At 35.8% G+C, this 23104-nt stretch overlaps 1 protein-coding gene across 1 annotated transcript; it reads left to right on the forward strand.

Moving 5' to 3' along the window:
- Positions 1-2722: 2722 nt before the first annotated feature.
- On the forward strand, positions 2723-6710 carry gmppab (GDP-mannose pyrophosphorylase Ab). The gene is made up of 12 exons (XM_084426439.1): positions 2723-3061; positions 3283-3380; positions 3740-3843; positions 3956-4148; positions 4229-4288; positions 4430-4560; positions 4666-4800; positions 4895-4992; positions 5148-5194; positions 5267-5359; positions 5448-5616; positions 6074-6710. Exons 1-12 carry the CDS (start codon positions 3022-3024, stop codon positions 6172-6174), a joined length of 1269 nt encoding a protein of 422 aa, XP_084282565.1. The 5' UTR covers positions 2723-3021; the 3' UTR covers positions 6175-6710.
- Positions 6711-23104: the final 16394 nt, after the last annotated feature.

Raw genomic sequence — 23104 nt, forward strand, 5'->3', positions numbered from 1 at the left:
AATCTGCTCACTTATCCTTTTTTACACTTTTAATGAAGTGTGTACATGGAGAAGACAAATACAGTGTGTAATTGTTTTTAAAAACTATCAAAAGTAAAGAAAGAGAACTTCACTAACATGAACATCACTTTAATTTACCTTTAAAAAGAATACCTAATTTATCCCCATAAGAAGTGCTAAGTTTATAGTCAACTTCTCACACATCCTTTCCAGTATTTATTTGCACAGGCCACAAACTGGTCAACTGTGACCTTAGCAGTATTTATTGTAATCAGTTTGGCTAAACTTTCAAAAAAGAAGAAAAAAATCCATCAATAATAATTCAAGAGCAAAGCAAAATGTCATGACTCTTTCCTTCAAGAATGCTTAGATTACTAACACATGACTTCATTTATCAGGCTAAAGATGAATAAACAAAGTCTTTCATTTTTTTCACAACATAAAATATTTTAGTTATTTCGATGCATGTTCTGATTACAAGGCAGCTGTTGCATTGGAGGAACAACTGGATGAAAACAACCGGAGAGAATATGATGGCAGGAATATTCCAGAATGAAGAACGGGTCGATATGAGAACCAGGTACCAGAACCAGTTGGGTCGATACCTTTTAAATATAACAGCAGTTCTTGGTTACACTTTATTTTATAGTGTCTGTGTTACAGTATAATTATTCATTTAAGTGCTGAGTAATAATACATGTACTTTTAGGGTTTAGTTTAGTGTAAGTTGCATGTAATTATGTATAATGTATAGTTATTACTACAGTAACTACATAATGCGTAATGTGGAGAAATAAGTTTTACCCAGTTCTCTAAGTATAAGTAGGAATATGTTCGGTATTAAAGACATTACAAACAATTTCACAGTACACATATGACCTTAGATCGAAACAGTTTAATATATATGTAATAAAATGTAATATATATTTATTTTTTATTTTTGAAATGTGCCAAAACCTATGATCAAATCCAGAATCTTAGTCAAGGCTTCGGTTATTAGAGCCTCAAGACTATTAGTGCTTACATGTAAATAGAAACTGCATTTTCTCCCAAGTGTTAACATGATAGGTAAGCAGTGGTGCCCTGGATGACCACATACGACACAATAAACAAGCCTAAACCGGAGTAGACAAGTCATACATATCTCATAACATTAATAAGCACGTTTTTTCATCTCCTCCTTGCATTTGAATTATGACAACACGCATAACACATTCTGAAACAGTAAAACAGCAGTGGGTGTGACAGAATAGAGGGGACATCCCTTCATATCCATGCATGCCCCAGAGTGGAGTGAAAGGAACACTATTATATGCTTTGTGTCTGAGAATGGAGAGGCTCTCATTTGGGGCAGACAAGCATGGGGACACTGTTTACAGAACAGCTTGTGTGGTCTTCTTCTTTTGAGACCAGAACCTTATATGTCCATGAAGACTTGAACCTCCAGATCAATCAGCACCTCTCATACCACTCACGAAGCAGGGCTTCTGCGTAGTTCAACAATGGTTCTTTTCATAGGGTGTAGTAATATATAGTGTTTCAGACTCGTCAAGCTTGACCATTTCACTTTGAAAGATGGTTGTTAGTAATATCATCAGTTCAAGATTCGTGGCTTTTACATGTCACAGCTGTAGTATACTGACAGTGACAGTTTAACTGTAAAGCTTGACTTATGAAATAAGTCTTTTTTAATGAAACAGTTTATTGAATCTATAGACAAAATCCTAAAACAAGTTTGCAAATGTGTTTTAGGATTTTGTCTAAAGGTTCAATAATCTGTTCTTGCATTCAAACCTCACACTTGCAGCTTATTGTAGGTTTCTAGAACTCTTTTTTTTCTTCTTTTTTTTTTTGAGGGAAGATTATGTTCCCTGATTTAGATTAATATTGTTAAATAAATATGTTTTCTAAAGACTGTTTTGAAAGATTGAATATTTACTTGTAAATACTCACCTCACGCTACTTAGCCTACCTGTTTTCTGTTTATTATTGAATAAACTCCTGCACAACATGTTTGATCATGCTGATAATTTAATAGGCCTTAGAAATTGAAGTATCAAATATGTTACAATAGGATTTTTAGAGTGAAATGTTTTTTTTTTTCAACTATCATTACAATGTAGACCTTAATGTAAATGAATTATTATTTAATGATTTTTAAATTATGTATAAGATATACTCACTTGTAGTGACAAGTGACTCACTCACATGGTCCAAGGAAAGTATTTTAGTAATTTCTGCATAATGGTTACACATTGATTTTTAGAGTATAAACCTAAACACATAAATGTAAAAACCCATAATGATTACATTAAATACAAATAAATAAATAAATTATTACATTTGTAAGAACTTGGTTTGTTTTAAACTTTTATTTTTTACAAGGTTTCTTCTTTTCATTATCTCAGACATCCTTTATTGTCACGGGAGGTGGCATAGAAATACGTGAAAGTTGTAAATAAGACTAGACGAAAAAAAAAGAAAAAAAGATTAGGTCTGCCATCTTGTGGTAGATCAGTTGAACCATCTTTCCTCAGGGGAAATGGGGGTAAGAGAAACAAATAAGAATGGTATCTGTCTGTATGTGAATCATGTGGCCGGATTTGTATTCTATATTTAATTCTGTTTAATGCTTGCTTGACCTAAATATGGAACAACTGCACCAATCTGTCCATAAGTTGACCCATATCTCCTCTAAACAGTATCAACCCAAACAGACGACCAGATTGGGCAGAGCAGCAGACACGTCACAATGGGCGGGGTTACAGTCGTACACTCACTTCCGCACTACTGTATTGAATGGATTTAATAAAACTGGTTTTGGAGTCAGTTTCGTGTTGTTAGAAAAACTTGACTTAGAAGCAGTTTTTTTATTTTTTATTTCATCAAACAAAATTTGTAACCATTCATTTTCATAAAAAGATTTACATTAAGTAATCATATTAAAAAAATCGACGTGATATAACCAGCGAATTAAATCAGTATTTCGTATTGAAGAGTGGACTGCATCATAACTGAAAGATGTTAAAAGCGATTATCCTAATTGGGGGACCTCAAAAAGGTGAGACTTTAGTTATTCTTTGAATGTTATGAATGAAAGATGAACGATACTGCTACAATATCACATTACGATGACGTGGCGCAATGGACGTGTGATAGCGTCCGGTATAGGATAACTGAAATCAGTTAACGTCTTAATATATAAGTAGCAAATACTAGTAAATGCGGAGATTTAAACTTTATAGATAACGCTTTTCATTAAAATGCCCTGCGTTCATGAAGGTACCAGGTTCCGCCCCCTGTCATTCGAGGTGCCCAAACCGCTGTTCCCTGTGGCAGGAGTTCCTATGTTACAGCACCACATAGAAGCCTGTGCACAAGTAAGACACCGTTGAATGTTGATTGTGTTTTTCACATGTAAAGTCTATTAAATTGACGTTACATTACTAAAAATAAAGGTTCTTATTGACATCTATGGTCCCATGAAAAACCTTTAGCATCTATGCATGGAACCTTTCCATTGCACAAAATGTGTTTTTTATATAGTGGAAAAAGGTTATTTTAAAATGCTCTTCACACTTCTTTTAAGAAACTGTTCAATTAAAAGTTATTTGGGGAACCCCAAATTTTTTCTTCTATAGCATCACTGCAAAACCCCCATTTTGAAACCTTGATTCTTAAGAGTGTATTTACAGTAATCAATATCTGTTTTTAAATCTGCCATGTTTTATTCTTACAGGTTCCTGATATGAAAGAGATCATACTAATAGGTTTTTATCAGCCCAATGATGAGCTAAACCGGTTCATTTCTTGTGCTCAGCAGGAGTTTAAAATCCCAATAAGGTAGATACGAGTTCAAATCAGTGGACATTTGAATTATATGATTGCTACTATAGTGATATTTTGTCTCACACATCTGATAATCTTGTATTTTTTTTTTGTTATAAATCTGAAGGTACCTGCAGGAGTTTACCGCCTTGGGGACAGGTGGTGGGATCTATCACTTTCGTGACCAGATCCTGTCTGGGGGTCCGGATGCATTTTTCCTCATGAATGCTGATGTATGCTCTGAGTTCCCCTTGCAGGAAATGCTCCGGTTCCACCGTCAACATGGCGAGGGTCATTGTGGAGTCTTACTTGGAACTACAGTAGGTTTAACTTTAGTAAATGAGAGAGAGGATAATATGACTTTGGGATTTTAATCCAAACGTCTTACTATGTCTCTTAGGCCAATAGAACACAATCTCTGAACTATGGCTGCATTGTGGAAAATCATGAGACAAATGAGGTACTATGAATAAAGATACAAGATTGCTTGCTTGTACAGTAATAATTAATATGAGGTGAAGGTCAAACATTCAGTTTAATAAATGCCATTAAGAAGATTCTTGCATTCACAGTATGCTAATTATCACTCATTTTCTTTCAGATGCTCCATTTTGTGGAGAAACCCAGTACTTTTGTAAGTGACATTATCAACTGTGGTGTCTATTTGTTCACACCAGATATATTTGGCCATATTGGGAAGGTTTTCCAGAGGAACCAGCAAGAGAGGATCCAGTGAGTGCCACTGACATAATTCAGCCCCTAAACCACATTGCACAATGTATAATAATAGGTCAGTCTGACCTGTTTGCACTGAAATTAGTTTTATTTTTTCCACAGAGAAGAGCTCACTAATGGCAAGCAGATGCCAGAGGTGATTCGGCTGGAACAGGACATCTTTACAACCCTAGCAGGACAGAAAAAACTCTTCGTCTACAAAACACAGCATTTCTGGAGTCAGATAAAGTCTGCAGGGTAAACCTGTCTTTCTTTCGATTATGTTCTTTCACCCCCCCCTTCTGCCACTGTTTCTTATATACAGTACATGATGTTTTATAATATAATACAGGTCAGCAATATACGCTAGTCGTTTGTACCTCAAGCAGTATCATCAGATACATCCTGAGAGACTGGCCACAAACCAAGACGGAACTCCCAAAATAATAGGTATGATGCATGAAGTATTCTCTCTGAACAAGCTTAGCTCTATAAAGCTGTAATTTTATTTAACATAACCTACACAAAGAAACAGAATTAAAGTAGAAAACTTTAATTATGTAAAGCTACAAAGTCACTGAAAATGATTGGTTTTCCACTTTCAGGAGATGTTTATATCCACCCTACAGCAAACATCGATCCCTCTGCTGTGGTGAGTATATGGATAACAGCTTATTTAAAGATACATTTCTATATTGTACTCAATTTGTTTCTCTTTCTTCAGCTCGGTCCTAACGTTTCTATTGGCAAAGGGGTGACGATTGGAGGAGGCGTAAGAGTGAGGGAGTCCATCATTTTACATGGAGCCGTGTTACAGGTTAAGCGGGTTACTGCTCACATTTGCAACGATGGCAATCAGAAATGAAAGGGAAATGAATGATTAAATATCTGATTCTCTGTTTCAGGACCACTGTTGTGTGTTGAACAGTATTGTTGGGTGGGACAGTACAGTGGGGAAGTGGGCAAGAGTAGAAGGAACGCCAAGTGACCCCAATCCCAACGATCCTTATGCCAAGATTGACAGCGAGACTCTGTTCAGGGATGGAGGTCTAACCCCATCCATCACCATCCTTGGTATGAAAATCTTGCCTCTATTACAAATAATTCCTGTGATGGCAAAGCTGAATTTTCAGTAGCTATTACTGCAGTCTTCAGTGTCACATGATCCTCCAGAAATCATTATAATATGCTGATTTGGTGCTCAAGAAAATATCTTATTATTATCAATTTTGAAAAAGCTCAAAAGAACAGTATTTAAAAATATTTTGTAACATTGTGAATGTCTTTACTGCCACTTTTGATCGATTTAATCCATCATTGCTGAATTTTTAAATAAGAGCTCGCTGATTATGATCTGAATAGTGTTTTAAACATGTGAATGAGATGTAATGGTAGGAGCAGTCCAGAAGGTGGAGCTGTACCTTAAGAAATTATAACAATGAATCCTCTTGCTACTGCATTTATGTGGCAACAGTTTCTCAACAACAGGAAGCTTGTCTGACCATCTATACTCTCTATGTTTTCCTGGTAGGCTGCAATGTGAATATTCCATCAGAGGTCATCATTCGAAACTCTATCGTCTTGCCTCATAAAGATCTCAACAGGAGCTTCAAAAACCAGATTATTCTATAGAAGACACTTTCCTCATTTGTCTTTCTGAATAAATACAGTACATTGGGTCATGTAGAAAGTATATAGCGTAAATTTTGCACAATGTTTGATGTTCATTGTTATATGTATTAGGTAGTTACTGTTACTGACAGAGAAAATGAGTCCACTTGTGATCAAATTGTATTGCAGTATATAGTATGAATAATATGGTTCAACAATGGGATATTTTCCTGATTATTTCAGGACTGGGAATTTTGTATTTAATGACTTACTCTATGCTGATGTACCAGCCTTATCCACGTACAGTAACATAACACTAGATTTTAATTGTATTATTCCTTAATTACAAATCGCATATACCTGTGTTGCCTTTTTAGCTAATTATGCTAATTAAGCGGAGTGAGCAGTGAAGTATTTTTATAGAAACTGACAGATTTGAAGGCACATAGTTTTGGCAGGAATGGAAATGGATGGAGATAAGGTTTAGGAGTTTTTGGTAATTATTCCTGTTTTCTGTCACAACCATTTATTAAAATCATTTCAACCACAGAAACATCAGAGCATGTCAAGATTTATTATGTCAAAGTAACAAGTCCACTGTGCACAGAATGAGCCTGATGCTTTTATATTTGAAATAAAAAACAATAGAATCAATCCTAAAGATTAAAACGTTACTGAAGTTTACATCATACATCATACAGTATCAAAGGAACAGATCAAAACTGATAGGGCCATATGAGCGACCCTTCTGACTGGAGGGAAACAGTGAGAAAAGACTGACATATCTGTGGTTACGTGTTTCTTTGCCATTTTCTTTTTTTGTGGTTTTCTGTCAGCTAACGTGAAATGCAGAATTGAAGGCTTATGCAACACATTTTTGCCATTTCGTTGTTTTTATTAAATGTATTTATTTATTTATGACCAAAGTAGTAATGCTGGAAAGGTGAGATTATCTGCACTGACATTTTCAAATAAAGTATTTAAAAAACATTTCTGTGTCCCAGATAACAAAAGAAAATTAAATGGCAAATGTCTTCTTACAGCACACATTTCACACAAGTTTTTATTTTTTTATTAATTTGTCTGGCAGAATGGCACATCATTTTGAAGAAACAAAGATAACTGACAGGGTATCCTACAACATTACTATATTAATAAAGCATTACTACTACATTAACATACATTTACCACAATATCTGCATTGTCATATCATATCATAAAACTGTCTTTATTAGGACGCATCTGCAGAGTATCACTGGGAGAAACGGTATAACATTATTTTTATAGAAATAAAGTACTTACAAATAATTTGCAAACTATCAGTTTATATTTAATTCATAGGTTATATATTGTAGTCTATTGTTAATCAATATACAAATAGTGAGTTATTCATTAATTGTCACTGTAATTAACTCATTTATTATTGTTTAATTAGCTCATAGAGTTAGATCATGGTTTTTTTTATGTTTTGTTAACTTATTAACTATAGTTCTCACTTTAGATTAGGTCACGGAAAATCTGAAAATGTAATTTATTAAGTGCTTTAACCCAACCATTACTGGACATTAATTGCATTAGTATTAAGTATTCCCTAAACACTTGTTTACAAATGTTTACAAACACATTATATACTGTATATGCCCAAAAATGAAAATTCTGTCACCATTTACTCACCTTCTTGTCATTCCAAACCCGTAAGACATTTGTTGATCTTCAACGGTAACACTTTATTTTACCCTGTTTACCCTGTTAAACATCTTACATGTACTTACTACAGCAATAGAAGTAGATAATGCATAATTACGAGCAACTAATCCTAAACCAAACCCTAATTGTAATTTTATAAAGTATATGTTGTTAATTATTATTTCTATTATTAATTTTCTTATTATTATTACAGTACTTATTTGTATGATTACACTGTAACAAGGGCACCTTAAAATAAAGTGAGTTCCAGTTCAAAAAGTAGAGAATTTCTGCCTTTTATCCACATAATAGCCTCCAAATTCTATGCAAATTTAAAGTTGCTCTGCCTCTAAGCGATGTTGGGTGAAGTCACTTCTTGTTGACGTTCGAAGAATTGTCAAACAAAACAGAGGCTAGCTCGACCCTCCCTCCTCCTCATCCCGTCCCCTCCCCCTCCCTTCCGTGCTTCCTGAAACAGTCATGAACCATTTAGAAAAACCAAACTGGATTTGCCCACCTGTCCAGCAAAGACAGAGCCAACTGAATGTCGGATTGGAAGCCCTTCTGCCGGCGGAGTTCTCGCCACCTTTTGAACGCTTTTCCGATGTAAATTCGGGACTTCGCGCGTTCCTTCTCCTTTTCCCTATTCTTTGTTCATCGGAACGTTGACTCTTTGGTCGTGTGTCGGCCATATCAAAATTCTCAAGAATATACGATTTTAACGTTAGTCGTTGTTAGGACATCTCTCCTCTAGCTAACTTCCCTCTTCATGCTTCTCTCTCCTCCACTCCCCACTCCCCCCTTCATGTGCACGCGAACTAACTTCCCATCCCCCACCCCCAAATCATTATTGTCGGTTATTGGCTGGAACACTGTTTGTTATGTTTCGTGGCCCAGGCTGGGCCAGTTTGTTTTTCCAGTTTGTGGAGCCTGGGCTGTCAGACCGTGTTTTTTTTACAGTGTGTTCAGGGGACAGGCAGCTAACGGATAGTGAGGAGATGTTTGCTGTATGTGACAAAAACATTTTTGGCCTAAAAAACGTGTGACATCGCTTAGAGCACCTTTAATAGTTAAATATAGTGGGATTTTCTATGGTTTAAAAATATTACATTTGCCCCCAACTAGGGTCTCCTATTGAATCCCAGCCATTTCCACCACTGGTTGTGGCAGTTCATATTATTGACCATTAGGCTAAGCCTGGATCCAAGGCTGATTTTTTGAGTAGTTCTGCACCAGAATTATGTTCAGTCAGGATATATGGAAATAATAACCAAGTATCAGAAGACCAATTCTTTTTACATAGGCTTGTTAGCTCTGACAGAAGACTGGATTCTGCAGTTTTTTCATCCTTTAGAATAAACCACAGAGTACCTTCTAAATTTGAAATAATGCTTCTTTGCTATACAGATAATATGTAATTCAGAAAGGTGACAACCTCCTCCTTCCTCCGTAAACATGTTGATTATTCACAGAGTGGATCGGGTCAGAGAAGGTTTAATGGCTCCTTTGTGAATGGATTCTTGCAGCTTTATCTTTACACTGACTCTCCTCAGACACAGTGCATAATTCCAGTTTAGAAATAGAGTTCTGTGTTCTTGTTCAAAGCCTTTTCATGTCAGATTATATATATAATAATAATAGCTTAGTGGTGGTGGTTATGTGTGCATGTTTGTTAAGAAAAAAAAAAAAAAGAGTAAAAAGAGTGGCTTTAAATGCATAACATCTCAGAGTTAAGTAGCCTATGTTGCAGAGCCAATGAATACCAGGGCGTATGTGTGCAGAGAGTAAATAAACAAATCAAAAACAAATCTATACTTCGACCAGAAGCACTTCTTATAACTTATATAAAAATATAATTTTGAGTCAAAACAGAAGATAACACTAATTGGTGTAAACTCAACTGTACAGGTATGTGTGATGCGACAATTGACATCATTACAGGTATATTAAATTATCTATAGTCAAAATGTATTTTCAGATGTAAATGATCCATCTCACTACTCAGATTTTAATTCTAGATATCACAAATTGTCATTCTACCACACTAGTCAAATGAAACTGTTGACAAGTGTAATTGTCTAAAATATAATTATACTGTAGTTGACTAAAGTATGCAAGCAAAGTCATTCATGTTGAAATTGCCTGCAGTGCACACACACAATACAGGCAACACACAATCTCAGAAACGTATTGTCCATGCATCAGCTGTTAACATGGTTTTGAATTTTGCAAGGTCATTTAGGTCACTTCTCTTCTACGTAGGGAAAGCTGCAATGGCCAAGTGCATAAAGAGTCTAACATTACACACTTCATTCAATGCATCATCCAGGTATTTAAAGTTCACATTTTCTTTTTTGGTATTTTCATTGTGAACACACTATTTATAATACAAAACGGCATAGAATAATGCAGATAATTCAATTGACAACCTACACAACTGCCACTTTCAAGCCCCAGAAAGGTAGTTAAGGAATTATAAAAGTAATCCATGTGTCTCCAGTATAGTTTCAGCTCAATTTTATGAAGCAAGCAAGTGCTTTGTTTGCGCAAGAAAACCCCCAAACTATTTATTTACAAAATATTAATCTTATTTTTATTTATTTTTTGGGTGCACATGGTCAATACAAAAAAGGACTCCTCGTGAAACAAAAATGCGTTAAACAGGCATATTTGAGGAAGAAACATGCATTTGAAACATTCATATTTGAAATTTTGTGATGCATGTAATGTGACAAGAGTTCTAAATTATTATACACTCTTAGAAGAAAAGGCCCTATAGAAACTTAAAGGGTTCTTCGGTCAGGCGCTTTATATAGAACCTTTTAGAGCTTCCCACAGGAATCATGGGATCATTTTATGGATTTAGCTTTACTGTTTATCTCGATTGCTCAAACACGTTTCTTGAAATGATGCATCCTTTTCTCGAAACTCTAAAAACAAATCCATAACTTCTCACGTTCCCCATACTTCCTATTTTGCAGGTCAAAATGAAGCTCTCCACTCAAAACCATTCAATCTTGCTGAAAAAAAAACGACCTTTTCCCTCAGACATGACACACAAGCCTTCAAAAACACACATAGTCTCACACACTAGTGAGATCAATTCATAACACTGTTACAAAAACCTCCTTTTGGCAATCAGGTGTCATTTTACAGTTCAATGTCTATTACAGTAAACAACATAAATAGAGGGGTGCAGATACAGTGAAATTCAACAATAATCTTTAAGAAAAGTTTATCTTCATTACACTAAAGAGATCTTTCAGTAGATGAAAAGCAGAAAAGAAAAGTTGAAATACCAAAGCGTTGAACATGAACTTGGAATTGCAATACAATACAGTATACTGTCAATTACAGTACAGTGAAAATAAATTGCAAAATTGCATTGCATTACTGAGAATGACTACATTTGCCATACTAGAGCAGTTTTTTATTCTTCTGACAAGACTTTCTCTCCCTCCCCTAGGCAGTCGTCTCTCAGTTCTGCAAAAATACATAATGTAAGAAGTACGTGGCTACAAATTGATTTGACAATTATGAGTTTGAGGGTGTACAACATGTGCTACAGTATTTACTGTACATAGAATAGTGAAAGTTATCTCATTTAATGTGCTGTTACTGTACTGTAATTATACTGTATGTGTGAGTAGTATAAAAACCATGGAGATGAGCCTGTAGACCAACTTCCCTCATGATCATTCCTGCAGAAGAACATCTGTAGTGCTTTGTATTTCATCAGGAACCCGTTCTCTTCATTTTTCTTTTCCTCTCCTTCTCCTGTGCCTCTTTCTCTTCCTCTTTGTAACCCAGCATATAGGATTCATTTTCCAGAGCACATAATCCCCCATGGCCCTATTTATATTATCCTGAGATTCTAATTGGTGTGTCATCAGTTTTGCCATTTAATATTTATAAATGTGTTCTATTTGAGTTCACAGTGTGACACTTGAGGTAATTATATTATGTGTTTGTGTTTTTTGAATTAGAACATTAAACCTGTGCAAAATGAGGGCATGTTTTGTGTGTAGAGTTTTGTAGAAAACGTTGAGAAAATTGAAATGTGTGTGAAAACCGGAAACATTTTGAGAAATGTGTCTTTGTTTCTAGAAATGAATGAATGATTTGGAAAATTGGGCCAACTGAACCAGTAATAGTGTGTTAGCAATTGAGAAAAACAGCAATTAATTAATTAATTAATTATGAATTAAACATACTTTAGTAAAAAAAAAAAAAAAAAAGTAAAAAATGAAAGTATCATTTAAGACATTTCTTCATATCCTGTAACCTTTATGGCATAAAGGGTTCTTTAAATTTGAGTCAAGAATCCTATTCTATATAGTACCCCACTGAACCTTTTTTTTCTAAGAGTGTTTCATGTCATATAAGGCAGATGTTAAAAAAATCGACCTTTTAAATGTTACGCTCATATGAGAATCAAGGTAATAAATCAATGTCATAATGCATTATACATAAGATCTTATAAGGTTAAATCTTAAAATGACTGCATGAATCTTGGGAGCTTGGTATGCACATTAAGTATCTCTGCGCTACTGTACGTAACATTAGCATTCTTCCCTTAGTTTCCCCTTGGAACCAAAAAAGATCTGCAACCCAAGTTTTGAGGTATCAGCACTCTTCATCATCCTTTTATTTTTATTTTTTTATATAAACTAAGTTCACACGAGCTAACATCCTAAGCCTGTGAACTTATTAGCATTTGGCTTAGTATAGTGGTCCTCATTTGGGTTCACTGTCCTCTTTTGATGAGATAGCTATTTCTGCCCTTCTTTTAAGCACTTTTCTTCACACTCACTTAATCTGACAGCTTCAGGGTGTGGGAAGTTGGGTGGAGAATCTTCCTTTATCAGGATATTTACAATCTCTTTCTCTTTGATTAGAGATCTGACGGTGTAAGGCGTGATTATCTTCTTTTCGGTGTAAATAACTTTAGTCTTTAGTGCTTAACTCATCCCACCCCCATCAGTGGTCCCTGTCAAAGTTCTGAGTTGTAAGGATTTTACTTTCCATGGCTCAGTCTGAATTTTAATTAGAGTCTCCCCGCTTTGTAAGTTCAATATGTTCTGATAATAGAAAGTAAATCCACCATGAGAGGAAATAAATGAAAAGAATACGGTTTGAAAGAGAATGTGGGGGGTATAACAGTATATTTATAAAGTTAAAGGTCAGTCATTTTTTATAAGAAATTGGTAACACTTTACAATAAGGTTCATTAGTAAACATTAGATAACCCGGTTAGTTAGCATGAACTAATAATGAACTGCACTTATACAGCATTTATTAATCTTTGTTAATGTTAATTTCAACATTTACTAATCTTTATTAAAATCTTGTTAACATTAGTTAATGCACTGTGAACTAACATGAACAAACAGTGAACAGCTTTATTTTTATTAACTAACATTAACACATTTACAAATACAGTAACACATGTATTGCTCATGGTTTGTTCATGTTAGTTAATACATTAGCTAATGTTAACTAATGAAGCTTATTGTAAAGTGTTACCAACAAATTAATACTTTTATTACGAAAGGATGAGTTAAATTGATCAAAGGTGACAGTAAAGTCATTTGTAATGTTGCGAAAGATTTCTATTTCTAACAAATGCTGTTCTTTTGAAATGTCTACTCATCAAAAAAAACTAAAACGTTTCTCAGTTTCCACAAGAATATTAATCAAAAACTGTTTTCATTGTAGATAATAATAAGAAATGTTTCTTGAGCACCACATTAGCATATTATAATGATTTCTTAAGGATCATGTGACACTGAAGACTGCAGTAATGGCTGCTAAAAAAGTTATTTAAAGTTGTTATTATATTTCAAAATATTTGATGCAGCCTTATATATTCTATCCCTTTTCCATTTTTATATTTTATGACGGTTCTGTGGGGTTCGATATTAACAAAATACACACGCAAAAATGTCTACTCCCTCATGTCGCTCCAAACCTTTTTTTCAGCAGAATACAAAAATAATATATTTTGAAAAATGTCTCAAGAATCTGATGTGAAAGATCTTAGACCTAGACCTGAACTGCACTGAACACCTTTGAATGATTTAGAACACTCTTTGCCCAACGCAAATGCCTGACCCTATGATCTTGCGTCTGAACATGTATTGGAAAGCCTCCCCAGAAGAAGCTGTATAGCAGCAAATGCAAGGCCAACTCTATATTAATGCCTGTGGTTGGGTGTGGTGTGTGAGTGTCCACATTTTGGCTATGTAGTGTATAATGAAACTTACAAAAATATAGTAAACAGTTTGAGCACTTGTTGAAATATCCTTATAGAGGCCTAAATATATTCAAGGGACAATATAAACATTTCTACGACAAGTAAGTGTTACCTACACAGTAAACATACAAAACACGTCACATCTCACCACTCTCATCCATTATCTTTTATATGATTTGTATTTAAAGAAAGAAAGAAAAACTGTTTTTCAAGTCAGTGCAATTGTTTTGGACATATTCCATTAATTGGAGTTTTATGTTAATAAGATGTTATCTGAGGACATTTCTGCAACGGTGAACACTTTAGTGAGGCTTTTATATTGTCCCACTGGCAGTTTGTTTATCCATCAGCTCTAATCCTGTATTCAGTGGTTCATTATGATTAGCAGAAACATAATATCCCTGCCACTGTGAGCATTTTGATTTAGGTCACAGGCATCATTTGCTTTATAAGTCACATACTCTGATAGCTACCACACATTTTTGTTACTGTGATGAGTCAGTGGGCTTTAATTGGTTAAAATACAGCTATAATTGAATCTAATGAGCCATACTATAACACCTTTGCATGGAAGCTTGCTTCTGCCACGAAATAAAACATTTTAAAAGATAATTGCGACTTTTTATCTCACAATTGCGAGTTTAAATCTCGCAATTCTGACTTTATTTCTCAGAAATGCGAGATATAAAGTCAGAATTGCATGATATAAAGTCACGATTGCGTGTTATGAAGTCAGAATTGCGAGATATAAACTCTCGAGATATAAACTATAAACTTGCTACTTAAGATTACGCAATTCTGAGATTTTTTGTGTGTTATAAAGTGTTATAAATGTGTTTTATAAAGGCAGAATTGCGAAATATAGCCTAAACATGCAGTTTTGAGAAACAAAGTCAGAATTTCGATTTTTTTTCGCAATTGCGACTTTATATCTCACAATTTTGACTTTGTAACTCGCGATTGCGACTTTCTATCACGCAATTCTGAGATAAAATTGTGAGATGTAAACTCGCATTTGCGAGAAAAAAAGTCAGAATTGTGAGATAAAAAGTCGCAATTACCTTTTTTTTTAATACTGTGGCGGACACAAGCTTCCATACCTTTGCCACTGTTTTGTCGGATTTCCCCACTATACAGCACTTGCTTTCTTTCTCTCAAACACAAACACATGCATACTTGTTGTGGCTCAATGGATGTAACAAGATAACTGACTATATGATCACATCCTTGAGACAAATCTTCAGCCATCACTTTTGTGTTTTACTTTTAATCAGAGGAATTAAAGCCTCTAATAAAGTACTTCAGCAGTAACCCTTAAGAAACTAGCAGGAGGGAAGAACAAAGGACTTGTCTTGACTGTTTCATAACACATAAGCTTTAAAAGATTTAAAATGGAGCATTAACTGTAGTTCCTGCCTCGCCCACTCACTGCCCTTCCTAATGGCTCGGTTGGAGGTAGATGGCGAAATATAAATTGTGTCAGTCTGTCTGCTGACGAGAAAATAATGTGTTTTTAAAGCGGTGACAGCACTTAAAGGGAGAGATAGAGAGAGTGAGTGAGCAGTGATGCATAAGGGCCTAACTTGCAGAGCATTGTCTGCTTTTCTACGGCAGGCAGGACAGCCTAAGGTTAAACTGGCTCATCTAATAGCTTGCATAACATAGAGATTTGCAAATTAGTGACATTCCCTCTACTTTTTGAGAACTGTGCTTATGGTTTATGAAATATTAAATAATCTCCCAATTTAAAGACTTAACCTATCAATAATACATTCATTAGCACTAAATACACACAACATGAGCATTACGTTTTTTCCATTTGAATGAGCAACGGAAGTAAAATTATATACGAAAGATTGCTGCGATGTTTCGTATTCATGCACGCATATCAACCAATTAGCCTCTAGACTTATCTTGCGTTATAGACTTATCTGACTGTTGCAGTCAGACTCAACGGCAATCCGTGTTAGTGTAAAGCCCCGAGAATCTGCACTCTCAATGCATTTTAACACCCCACTCTACAGACTTGGCATCTTCAGCATAATCTTCTACCCTAACGTTCTTTTCCACCACTCTAAAATCCTCTTAATGTACACTTAAAGCATTATTGAGAAGCAGAGAAATAATTCTTGAAATTCTGAAACATCTATTACTATTTAAAGACTGTCACTCTGCTAACATGTTATCTAACCCATCAGAAAACCTTTTAAGTCCAAAAAAAAAAGCGCATTATCTGAAATTCTTTTGGCAAGTTAAATTCTGAGTGCAGCCAGTGTTCATAAAGGTCTGCAGTCTTTAGTTTATCAGATGCTCCTCTGTTGGTGAGAGGGACGATGGGATTGGTGAAAACAGCATGTTATGTAAAATAAACAAATGTATACCCTATAATCGAATTTTTCATAAATGAGTATGCATTAAGTTTAAAGCTGGTAGAATAAGAGCAAATGTCTCTTCGTAAGATCTGAGAGAACAGGTCGGGTTGTTTAATTAATCCTCTAAGATTGAGATTCATACAATCTGTTTTTTCATGCCTCACCTGTCTTTGTACGCTCTGAGCTCTTAAACAAACCGAACGCTTTTAACAGACACAAGTCTGCCGACAGATTTGTTAAGGAAGTGCGTTTTACAACGTGCCTTGGGTGCACATATTAAAATCAGTGCAATTCTGTTCCTTACGTGTAACACAATTTCTTTCTCCTGTTCTTTGTGAAAGTAAAAGCTCTTATTCTTACAGGGGTCAAATCCTCAATAAAGCATTTCGTCTTCTTGTGGAACGATTTATATTCTATTATACCGTGGTCTAAATACTCGATTCTGATTGGCTAGAAGGTGTGCAATAAAACCGTTTAATGACGATAATCATGATAACAAATATCACGCTGCAAACATCAATAACAGCTTTGAGTTGTCAATGCTGGCAAATGACCATAGTATAAGTGGGATAATCCATGGCTACTGTGCATCAAATGATTTGAATGCGCTCCCCTTCGCGTCGTATGGTTCTTTGCCTCCTCCTCATGCATTAAAATCGTTTAATGCACAGCTAGCCGTGGATAATCCCTCACATGTCTGATATTCACACTGTGCCAAGAGCTTAGAACTTTTTTAGCCATGCTAGAACTTTAAGCCTTGTCTTTAGTTTGGAATGGGGCCAGTATCAGAGTCGTAGAGCTTTGTCCTGCCATCTTCTCATTGTTTGGCTGTTTTGCTTGCAAGTCTTGTTCCGGTGGGACTGCATCTGGCTTATCTCAGTGATGGTGTTTCCTTTTGCAATTTATCCCTTGATTATACTACCATATGTTGGTCTGGAGAAATTAATTTCCCTTATAATTACCTGACTGTGTACCAATATCTTATACAAATTGTCCTCCCTTTCAGAGCTCCAAAAACGATTACGGTAGCTCATTTACCAGACATACCGTGGCTAGCTTTGCCTTGACTGGACACAATTTACCCTGGGATCTTTCTGACCTTTCACATAATTTGCTCAGCTTCTACTACAGGCCACATGCAGATGCTCCCAAACCTGTCTTCAGCCTGTCTTCTAGTTCCTCATGAGACCTGACCTTTAACCTCAGTATTGTTTCTTGAGTGATCATGTTCACTCTGTGCATTCAATATTACTTTAATGACTTGAGTTGGATTCATCCTTTTCCCTTTGCATATGGAAGTTCTTCTATGAAAAGGAGGTCGCCTTTTTCATGGTATACTTCATTCATGGTGTGTAAAAGTCGCCAGTGCTCTGCTGATTCAATAGCTCAAATTTGCAATAAATCCAAATATATAGATACAAATTGTCTTGAGACTATGTTGGCCTTTTTCCACCTGTGTTGGTTGGGTCACACAGTGAAAAGCTGCAATTTAAATATTTCTCATTGCTGTTACTTAAATTTAGTATCAATTTTATGTATCAAGTTTTATGAAAATCCAATGAAAATTTAAATGTCTCTCTCATTCCTTTTTTTTTTGTACTCACCCTGCTTTTCTTCTCTTTTAAACTGCCATAGATACACACCAGTTAATGGAGTGTTCTGACTAAATCGACTGAAACCATTAGTCCTAACAATAAAGAATCTGCCCAAAAGACGTCCCCGCACCTCAAATGTTATTAGTACTGGAATAACATTTATTAATTATAAATATTGTTTGAAAGCTGACAGACCCAACCTGAAAAACAAAGGAAACGCATAAATTATATGATGAGGATGCTGAAAAACCACGTGATCTGATCTTAGTATTGAACTTTGACCTTTGGTGTTAGGTGACCGTTCAAAAACGACTCATGAGAATGCTCTGCAATGCATGCAAAGCATATTTTTAATGATGCATAATGAACCACCATTCAATCAGGGAGAAAAGCTATCCATTGCTAGTTCTGAATGCTGTGTTGGCTGAATATAATGCTGACAACATGCAAACTGACCCAAACTATTCAATAACATTCCCAAACCTACAGGAACTCACATGTAGGCAAAAAACTAACTGAAACATTTCTTCATTCTAAAAGAAAAAAACTGTGCACACAATGGCCAGTTCTCCCTCACAAAAAATAAATAAAAATACAACCTTACAAAATGCTGCATTTAATTCCAGTACATAATCAACACATTATTCAAAACCTTATCAAATTTAATTAACACAATTTCATTCTGATGTACATATTTTGTTGTTGTTGTTGTTATCTCTGTGTTTTTTTGTGAAACTCTCCCTTTGAGCAGTGCTGCAGGGCTCCTTGTGTTTTTCTGTAATTAGCTGCGGGTGTTTGGCCTTCTTCCCCCCTGCAATCATAATCACTAATTAAACGCCTGTGTTCATTTGTGCAATTTGCTGCTTATTGTGACATGATTAGGTTTTTTTTTTAATTGAATTGTACCAAGGTCATTTTAAGGTAGTTTCCTTTGCAAACTTCCCAAAGGCCTCCTTGAAAAAGGCCTCCGGCACTGATATATATAATAAAGTACATGGTCAGACTTTAGTTTGGGAACACATCTTCACTATTAACTATGACTGTTGCCTCAATAAACTCCTAATTTACTGCTTATTAATAGTTAGTAAGGTAGTTGTTGTAGAGGTTAAGCTTAAGTATGGGGTATGATTAAGGGATGTAGAATACGGTCATACAGAATAAGGCATTAATACTGTATATGCTTTATAATAAACAGTCAATATAATATGCAAGCCAATGAGCAACAAGTTAGTATAGTGAGAATTATATTATATATTAAATATATATTACAGGAATAATTAATATATATATATTAAGGGATGAACTATATATATATAGTCAAGTTGATTTGTCTTTTGTTTGTGGTCATGTCTTTGATTTCTGTAATTTAGTCCACTGAAGGCAAGTTGAAGAACCCAAGTGCAGTTTATTTAAATCCAAAAATGAACAGATACACAATAAACAAAGGCTTGGCTTGACTAAATTAAACTTGACCATGAACAGAAACATAAAACTCACTAAACAGTGGTTACACAAACAAAGCTAGACAAAATACAATGGAAACATGAGGGATATTTATACAAGACTAATATGACTAACAAGAAACACCTGTGAACAATCAAGATAATCAACCAATCAGCACATGACACTTCAGACAAGGGAAGCACAAGACATGATCACATGAGGGCGAGAAAGTCACATGACAAGAAACCCGGAAACATGCTATGAGCAAAACCCAAATCAAGTTTTTTTTTTTCGTTTTTTTATCTCTAATTCCTGTATATTACTTAAATAGATAGCAAACAAACAAATTCTCAGAAATTGACAGAAATTGAAGTCTTTTGTATATACATTTACACTTGCAATTTTGAAGGCATTATGACATAAGAACGAAAGGAGAAGCTGATGCATTGCTTCGCATTCTGAGAATTTCTATAGGGGGTGAACATTTCTGTAGCCTGGAATAATTCTGACATAGTAATGTACTAAATGGCTCCCTAGCCAGTGCAGTGACAACTATACTAAGGAGCTGGTTGAGACAAACCCTCAGCCTCTAAAGTATCCAGTTTTAGAGCAAAAATCAATCCCCCAAAAACCATGTAGAAGATGTTGTTAAAGCAAAACACCTGATAGTGAGCTTACTAAGTATTTGCCTTGGGTCTAGTGTACAACTTGTTATTGGATTAGGAGGATTTCCCACTAGTATCTTTACTGGCTTTTTAAATGTTTGGGAAGGTGTGGGAGAACGGCAGCCAAGCAAGGAAAGCAAAATGAAGATAAGGGATTTTTGGGTTAGCAAAAGCACTGATGTGAACAAACTTAATATAACTCTTGAGAGGACTCCTCAAAAACCTGAAATCTGACCTTTTGCATAAAGGAGTTCCATCAGTGTGATATATATATCATTTTGAAAAGGAACACACACACACGCACACACACGTCTGGTTCACTATCTTTGTGGGGACTCTCCATAGACTTAATGTTTTTTATACTGTACAAACTGTATATTCTATCTCCTTACACTTACACTAACCCTACCCCTAAACCTATCCATCACAGAAAACTTTCTGCATTTTTACATTTCCAAAAAAACTCATTCTGTATGATTTACAAGCTTGTGTACCCATGGGGACCTCAGTTTAGGTCTCCACTGTGACACGAGTCCCCATGAGTCTGTGTGCATTCAGGTTAAAGTCCCCACCGGGATAGAAAAACAGGTACACACACACACACACACACACACACACACACACACACACACACACACACACACACACACACACACACACACACACACACACACACACACACACACACACACACACACACACACACACACACACAAACACACATTGTTGCCTTTGCCCATAGGCATAATTTATGAAGGTAATTGCAAGTTATAAAGTGTTTTAACAACCTCTAATTTGCTTGTGGCTTGAAGCCCTGCATTATCATCTTGGGTGAAGATCAGTTTTATTCATGAGAAAATTAATTGAATCTACAGTTGCATTGATATGGATGGTCTGGCTGTGCCCATGTTTGCGTAACATTTCATGGCAAATGTCAATATAGATCAGTTTGCATCGCAGGCATAAAATGTCAAATTATCATATGTTTGGTGTTTCAGGAGTTTTTAGTAGACAAAAGATTCCTCCTCTAGACACAGTTTGCAGTAACAGGAGAAAATGGTAAATCAGATATCATAATAGTGTGGGTGGGGTGGGGGGGGGCAATGACTGAGAAGTTTTACACATCCATTCCTGTGTACCTTTGCGTATGCGTACATACAGGTGTATATGATTCTGCACACCAGCCTCCGGGCACTCAGAGCATCCATCAGTCATCAGGGCGTTGAGATGATGCTGTTTGTGTGTTTCTGTGACAGAAAATCAATGGCTTTCTCCCTACAGTGACTGTTTAACAGTCAGAGCAGCATGCTGTGAAAACTGGGTGTCTGTTTTAGTCAATGACCCAGCACTGAAGCCCAGCCGCTGAGAATGGAAATACACATAGAGAAGAGGTCAAACCCGTTAGATCAAGAGTTTGTGAAAAATAAGGAATAAACTAGCATGGATTCCACGTTGGTTGCAAAACTGACTTCCCACTTACTTTACCATAATGGTGACCAGCAAATGAGCATCCTATGCTGGTCCCTGCATGCAAAACATACCTTAAACTGGTGACCAGCTGGATTATTCAGCAGGGTTATCCATTAAAACATCAACATCTATTGAGAAAGTGAAGTCCATTGTGGTATAACAAGGCTTTAGCAGTTTGCTAACGGCAATGTGCTTGAATTTTTCAAAGACTCATGAAAGTTTCACATTTCAAACAAGTAGAAACAGAACAGAACAGTCTGTTCTAAAATGGAGCACAAAGTGCTTTGAGTACAAATTGACCATAAACAAGTTTAGTTGATTCTGGTCGATAAACGCAGCAGCTTAATGACATCTTCCACAGGTGTATATTTATGCTGTGCTCTCTACCTCCTTCCAACCTGTCCCTCACTCCTTCTTTTTTTTTATCTTAATAACAGGTCAAGACTATAGCTGCTTTTCTCTGAAAATGATTTAAGGGTCTAACAGAGGCATGTTTGAGAAGACGTTTAACAGTGACAGATATTGTTGTTCAAGAGCGTTTCAAAACACAGCACTCTGTGTGCTTGATTTAGCATTTGTTTGATTTTCTTGCTTCTGTAACCATTGTAGAACTAGTGGACTATACTGTTTATTGTCTTGGTTTCACAACCGCTGCGATTGGTTTGGCTTCATAGGTGTTTGACGGAGATGAAGTGCTTGCGCTTGTGTTATGCAATGTCTGCTTTGTGTCTTTGAACCCAGTGTCAAAGCCATTACCAGAGAGGACGCTGGGAGAATCTGGGGGCTTGCAGCCAGAATCTCTCCCTTAGAGGTTACAGATCTTCCTGTGCATATGCTTTCCTCATCATGACCATAGACTGACTTTATGTCAGTGAGATCAGAGCAGGCAGATGACTCACTTAATAACTTACAATTTACAGCACAAGGTGCCTGCAGAAGTGTGGATGGACTGCGAATGGGAATGGATTGTCAGAAGATGTAAGAAGCTGCACCTGGGTGCCTGTTAGTGTGCAGGTATGTGTCATTATGTTCTCCATTGCCCTCTATTGCTTGTTTTGAGTCCTGGTAGTGCTAAGAACAGCTTTGTTTGAGAAGCAGATTTACTAGGAAGCTATTTTGTATTCATGCCAAAGCCACACATATAGAGAAACCTATATTTGGTATTTAGTTATATGATCAGAAAGTTACCGGTTTAACTACACATTTTTGAACAACAGACATTTTAAGGTACCAGGGGTTGATTTTTTAATTAAAACTAACATATTTTCCCACATTATTTTTTCTTCTTATGTTTCATTTTTGTTACTTTTTTATGAAGGTCAGATTAAAATTGCCTTGGAAACTTGGTTTTTATTTTATTTACTTTTCAAGGGCATGTTACACTCTCAGAAAAAAAGGTACAAAAGCTGTCACTGTGGCGGTACCTTTTCAAAAGGTACACCTTTGTACCTAAAGAGTGCATTT

Source organism: Rutilus rutilus, assembly GCF_951802725.1.
Source record: "Rutilus rutilus genome assembly, chromosome: 12".
In the NCBI taxonomy this organism is placed as follows: Eukaryota; Metazoa; Chordata; class Actinopteri; order Cypriniformes; family Leuciscidae; genus Rutilus; species Rutilus rutilus.